General features: G+C 38.1%; 1 protein-coding gene across 1 annotated transcript; it reads left to right on the forward strand.

Annotated features, from left to right (window-relative positions):
- LOC139474219 (uncharacterized) lies at positions 1-7237 on the forward strand. Its single transcript, XM_071257125.1, has 3 exons — positions 1-1475; positions 4951-5100; positions 5919-7237. The coding sequence occupies exons 1-3, from the start codon at positions 74-76 to the stop codon at positions 6659-6661; spliced, it is 2295 nt and encodes a 764-aa protein (XP_071113226.1). The 5' UTR covers positions 1-73; the 3' UTR covers positions 6662-7237.

Genomic DNA, 7237 nt, shown 5'->3' on the forward strand with positions numbered 1-7237 from the left:
TGGCTGTCAATCATTGAATAAGATTGTGTTGATTATGACTTTAGTAGTGATGTTGTGTTTTCATGTTTAAGAAATGGACCCCACCAGCAAGGAAAGTGAAGAATCAACTAATGATGAGAAGAAGTCAGCGGTCGCGGGTTCAGATGTGCACCATGAGGCAGGAATCGGCGAAGAGAACGTGGAAGACGCTGATATTGATAACGAAGATCGTGATGATATTTACATGGTACCGGGCTCGAGTTCGGGAAACGGAGGGTCCGAAACCATGCATTCAAGCATGTTACGCATACCAACACCCGAAGAATCTAATTTTCTCATGGAAAATAAAAATACAAACAGGAAAACTGGTGCAGATATGAAAATTCTTGTTAGCTACTTAAAATCTTTGAATGAAAAGCGCCCACCAGAATGCATCCCACCTATAGAACTTGATAAATACCTGTCCTCCTTCTTCATGGTTGTAAGAAAGTTTGATGGAGCGGAGTATGAGCCCTGCAGCTTAAGGGCAATGCTGGCTAGCATTGAGCGGTACCTGAAACTAAAATGTTACCCAACATCTTTGACCAGAGATATTCACTTTGCAAAGACAAGAGCTGCCTTGAAGCTCAAGCAACAAATGTTGAAACAAATGGGTAAAGGTGTGAAGTCACAGATATCATCAACATCACATGTCATGGAACAGAGGTTGTCACAGTTATGCAAATCTCAAGAATTTGGACCTTACACCCCTGTGTCAGTGCTATTTTCTCTGTGCTTTGTTTTTGTTGTGAATTTAAAAATGAGAAAAGCAACAGAACACAAGAAATTGTTGTGGGGAGACATAATGTTAGGAGTAGAAGAGGAGTCTGGGAGGGAATATCTTGCATTTTCTCCACAAATGCTGCACAGAACAGCAAACAGTCACTTGCGTCAAGCCCGGCAGATGATATGGAGCAAGCCGGAGATACCAGAACAGGATCCTGTAGCTTTGTACAAATTATATGCAGAAAAAAGACCTATTGCTGCCAATCACAGATACTCTCCATTTTACCTGGGTGTAAATGTGAATCAACCTGCCCCTGCTCAGTCATGGTATCGCCCTTGTGCTCTAGGTATGAACAAGCTTAATGAGATGGTGAGACAGATTCGTGACCTAACAGGAATGGCTGCCCAAGTTGCCCCGTCAGAGGGTACTGCTGTTGTAACAGGTGATGGAGACTCAAACTGTGACTCTACAAATGCCTCATCAGTTGATAATGACGAGGGAGAATTGAACACAAGCCAGAATGACAGCTACAGTCGACCAGACAGTAAAGTGTCTGATGTTCTGGCATACCATGTGATTGCACAACCAGATTCTGAACTGGACTCTAGTGATAGCCTATCCCATCAGTCCCTCTCATTTAATGAAGAAATAGTAGATGATGTTGCTGACCAACAGGACAACTGCCATGGAACTGTGTCAGGATACTCCACTGATGATAACATTGCTAACGGTAATTTATTTTCTCTTCTTCCATGTACATGTGATGTAACCACTCATGTTTGTTGTAATATTTTGCATTGTTTTAGATAGTATCAGGCACAAATACATTAACACTAGTAATTACTTTCAACTTTAGGCTATGTTATTATGGTAAGTACATTAGGTTACTGTTTGCATGCAAACCATGGTAACCAATGCTAAGAGGGTTTGCATACTTTCAAAATATTTTTCAGAATTAGGTAAATATTGGGAACACATAAACATGATAATGGTGAGCGTTTTAAGAAATTATCTAAACATGTTAGTAGCCTACATTGATGAACACAGTTCAGACTGTTCCAAGTTGAATTATTGCCGCATAAACATGGACGATAATCTCAAGTGATCCAGGGGTATCCCATTAGGTCACAGCTCAGAATAGTAGTTTCCGTATTCGACGTAATAAGCGCCCAGGGCGCGCTCAAAATTAGATATAGTGGGCTCTTATTAGAATATTATTTTGGTGAAAAAAACAGAGTTGAAAGATCATAAATTTCATGGTTTATGCTGACAGCCTGAAATGTTTAAATTATATACGACAGATATATTATTCCAGAATTAAATTGCCCATAATTAAAGGTGCATATAACACATGAGTGCATATTATACGCAAATAAATAAGTCTTGTGTACATAGATCTATCGGAAGGGGTGCTAATTGGGATTGATAGCCAATATATTAGCAAATATCACCATGGGTGCTTATTAGAGCGGGGCACTTATTACGTCGAATACAGTACATGCAATATGTACAGAAAAATAAATTTCCTTTTGGATAAGACAACCAGTCCGTATAGATTGTTACAAGTCTCTGACTTTTGGACTAGTGGTTGTAATCTGTGTGATCTTATGCAGCTAGCATAACTTGTTTGTCTGCATGGATACCCAACTTTCCGTACCCATGGAGAATCGTACCAAGCAAAAATAATTCGAAATGGCTAACCCCTACCTAATATTTTCGTCAGATTTGTACATGTATTGGAGCATTTGTACTTTATCATGTTTATTTGGCTGACTCATACCCAAATTTGGTAGACCCTTACCAAATTTTGGATGACTCATACCCATTTACCTTTTGAACCAATGTTTCCAAAACGGGATTGCCTTAACCATTGTTAACTATAAAAAAATAGACTCTAAAAAACGACAAAAAAATATGTTTGTAATTGTTTTTTCTGCAGTAAATTCTCATATATTCTGATCTGCACGTTCATCATGTTCATAGCAATTTATTCATAGCTCTATAACATTTCCAAAATTCAATCTTTTTACATTTCAAATATTCATTGATTTCACATTTCCATTCCAACATTTATTCATTATACATTTCAAACATTCATCATGTTCATTCATTAGTTTTTCATTCATTAGTTGGTGAATGAACGATCAGTCAATTAATTCAATGCAAATTGACAATGAATGACTTCTAAACCATTTGTAAACAATCATTTTACCTCTTTAATATACATGTACTAGTAACATTAGGATTAAATAGATTTGAGTTAACTCAGTTGGCTGTGGTGGCATGTTGTTGATTTGGTATTTAAACTATCAAGGTCTTGGAAGGCGGCCGCTGTAACAAGAAGTTTATACAGCTGCTGATTGGAGTCCTCATGTGTTCTTGTTATGAAACCCAAACAATCAATGTCTTAGTAGCTGAAAAAATGATTAATGTTTCATGTTTTAAATCATATATTTTTTCATTGAGTACGGATTCACTTTTTGGGGTATGGGTCATCTAGTTGATGAGGTTCAAATGGTTCAAAGCTGTATGTTACCTTGGTTTCTCTCTGTTTTAATTGAAAGTAACACAAATCATCAATAAACTTTTATACATCTGTTCTGACACAGATGCATTGATTTTTATACCCCCAACCTAAAAGGGTGGGGTTATATAGTAGGGGTGAAACGATACGTCGGTCCACTGGTGCATCATGAGTTTTCATGTGATGAAACATTTTTGTCAGTCAGATATTGCAAAATGTGTTGTAATTAGCATTTGAAGTTCACTACTAAAAATAGAATGTGTCTATACCGATATAAGAGGTGCAGTGCATAGTTTAATTTTGATATGTGTATTTGCTGAAAAAGTATGATTTTTTCATGATTTGAACATAGTATATTATTTTACGTAAACATTTGTGTGGCCTCTTACTTGAAAACAACTTCATGGATTCTTTCCCAATTTGGGATACAATTTCTATACCGAAGGAGAAGGCCAGTGCAAAGTTTGATTTCAATAAGTTGATTTTCTGAGAAATCTTTTTTGCCTTTTTTATGTTTTGAACCTAGAAATATGTTGGACTTGGAAGTCAGGGGTATTAGCATGATTAGTGAGCCCTAATCACTTTTTGTCTTGTTTTCTTTGAAATACAACATATAATTACCAATCCTATTGATCTTTTTCTTTGAAATACGATGTCATAGATGCAAATGTGCTGCATGCTTTACCTTTGAATCCTAGTGTTTTGGTTTTGTTTATGAAAGATTGGGTGTTTGAACATGGGGATACAGATCATCATGCCTGTAAAATAAACAAATATACATATTTCAGAAAATGTTGAAAATTTGAAACGAATGGATGATTAGTGCCAGCTTTTATTTTAATCCTTTTTGAGTCTTTATTTTTATCAATCATGGTTGGTAGGTAGAGATGAAAGGAATCTAAAAGGACATAAAAGAATTCTGGACATTTCATGTGTGTTGCCATGTGAACAGCGTTAGTTTCTGCTAGCCATATAAGTCTTGCAGTCTGATCTGTGATATGCACAGTTTGTTTGCCCGACGTGGGTACAATGTGTGAAACCGTGATATTTCCGGAATATTACTAAAAGTGGCGTAAAACAATACTCACTCACTCACTCACTCACTCACTCACTCACTCACTCACTCACTCACAGTTTGTTTGCGATAAACACATAAATTTGCTTTTTCAGAATTATTTTCTGCTTTTAACTATTTTTGTATCCATGGAATCTGTATACCAGTTTTGTTTTTCTTGCCTAAAAATACTAACAATATACAATTATATGAGCTATAGCAGTGTATAGAGCCAGTGCTATCCTATAGATATTCGTCAGTGAGGACATAAAATAAAACATGCAGATTCTAAGGTTGTTCTTGTACATTGTTGTAAGTTGTAAGGTTCAAGTCTGTCATAAAAATGGTCAAAATAGCGACTTTGTACAGGTCATCTGATTGTTTGCTCTGTTTAAAATAATCATGATAATGATGTGATGTTATAATTGGCAGTGTTAGAATTTATATAGGGATCCTTCCCTGGGTTTGTTGTTAGACCATTGAAGAATCTAAGGACCATCTGAGACTTTATTTTTGACATTACAGTACCCTGTAATCATCGTAGGATGGTTATTGTAATGGAAAGGACACCTTGATGTTTATTCTTACCATACTTTTTAACACTGGATATGTTTTCTTTTCTTTCAGAACCTCACCATTCAGAGCACACTGATGATATTGATTTAGCTACAGCTAAACACCAGCTCTCTGGGATTTTGCAAAGGATGGATATTTTGGATCTGGTAGCGTTTGACCAGTGGTTAAAGAAAATGAAGATTGGTCGTGACACTGCAACAGGTACTGTTTGGTTTTATGTCATCAATCTAGTATATCTTCACAGGCTGCTTGACTCAAGGCAAGTTCATGTGCATATTATTCTCACAACCCTGCATTCTGATTATATGTCAGCGATAGAAATTGGCACTAGTCCTATAGTTCCTGTCAAACTACCCAATAGTTACGTTATCATAAGGACAAGTAGAAATTTGCCATTTTTAAGGGTTTTGCTATACATTATTATAAGGACTAGTGGACTAAATATGTTAGTTTTTATAGCTGTGTGTAATACACATACCTTGTGAAGTTTTCATGGCTAATATCTACCATCAGTAGTCATGGACGGATGCAGCGGGGGTGCACACCCCCTCTTTTTATTTCGAAAAAATCTTACCACCAAAGACAATAAATAGATCTTAATTGTGCAATCCCCCTTTTCAAAAAAGCTTTTCAACACGTTCAAACAATACATATTGCATTATTTTTTCTGTGTTCCGGTATATTGGGTAAAAAAATTATTACAACTCCTGTATTATTTGTATCGTTTAACCTAAATTCTAAACAGAAGTTCATTCTCAAATTATGTTTCCCTTTGACATGAAGTGACAAAACGGAGGAAACGCGGGAGTGATTTTCCCTCACATTCTTATCTCCCCTGTATCTATGACTACAAAATGGTTGCGCCTGACCATGCTGACTTTTGACATTGTAATATTAATTTTAGAAGGTACAAAATAGGATCTGCGTGTACGATCGGTGTCAGATCGATCACAGTATATTGCAATACAATTGCTTTGCCAATACACAGCCCTAATCAACAGCTAATCTTGTATTTACAGGTGAGATAGTCTGCCGAGAGGATGGACGAGGGATGCAGAGTGTCAGTCAACTGCTGTCCCGCAAGAGAAGTCATGATTCTGATGTCCTTGACCTCAGCCCAGACAAGACCAAGTTAGAAAGTCTGCAAGAGTCAACCAATATCACCCTCAACATCTCCCTCACCCCACAGGCTCTCCTGGGTGGGGGACCAGTCACAGTCACCGCCCACACTTCCAGGGCGCCACCGGTCACAGACATCCCTGACGATGGCCCAACCCAGAACAAGAATCAAGACAAAATGCCACCCACAAAATCCAGCACTCCATCTGGGATAGCCAAGTCAGTGTATCCTATTCACATCATCCCCAACGCCACATCTGAAAGCAGTACAACGAAATATTCACGTCTTTCACCAGGTGTGACCAAAAGAGAAGGACTATATTCTTACAGCAGCATCGCAGCACGGGGAGGATCGAGTTACCTGAGACAGTTGACTTCTGGACACGGGACCGCTGTGTCCAGTAACTCTGGCCGCCCAGCCACCTCCACCCACCACTCCACACTCTCGCACAGATCTGAACCTTCCATAGTCAAGACAGTGCTGCAGCAAACCCTTCGCCCCGCAGCCAAGGCAGATTTCTCTCATTACTTGTCTAGATCCATGTATCACCATCCTACCAGCAGTAGCCTCACCAATGGGCATTCAGCTATTATACCAGAAGCAGGTTCGGGACCAGTCTTCCCCAAGCCCGAACCTGTTTGAACGAAAGTCACAACTATCATGTCTAGTCCTAATGCCACCTACTCATAAATATTCGTCATTTGCTCATCTGTAACCAAAAGAACCATTTGAAGAGTTAACACCCAACGATTTTTTCATATTTATATAAAGATATTATTGTTGACCCAGTGATATACATGTACACATGATGTAGGGCAGTAGCTGTGGTGGATCTTGTAGGGTGGGTGGATCTTGTAGGGTGGGTGGATCTTGCTGGATGGGTAAATATTAGCGTTGGTGGAAGTGATCTTGTCCATAATGCATTTATTCTGTATACAGGGACTATACGGACACATACTTAGATCTGCAGTTAGTTTGTTTATGATGATGAGGATGGAGATGGGTGTTGTTCATTTCATGCGGCTTATGAATCTTACAATATTAAACGTTTATCTGTTCTGTGATAAGAATCATGTTAGTTGAGTACATCACGCAGATTGAAGAACATTTGTTGAGTTACTGCTTGGGGTCAAATGATTTGTAAATGTATTTGATTGCTCACATGTCATTCCACTTAAGGTGCACAGTAGATGAAGCTATATCTAAACCAAATGTATG

The sequence above is a fragment of the Haliotis cracherodii genome, unplaced genomic scaffold (assembly GCF_022045235.1).
Source record: "Haliotis cracherodii isolate W230 unplaced genomic scaffold, xgHalCrac1.p SCAF_3, whole genome shotgun sequence".
Classification (NCBI taxonomy): domain Eukaryota; kingdom Metazoa; phylum Mollusca; class Gastropoda; order Lepetellida; family Haliotidae; genus Haliotis; species Haliotis cracherodii.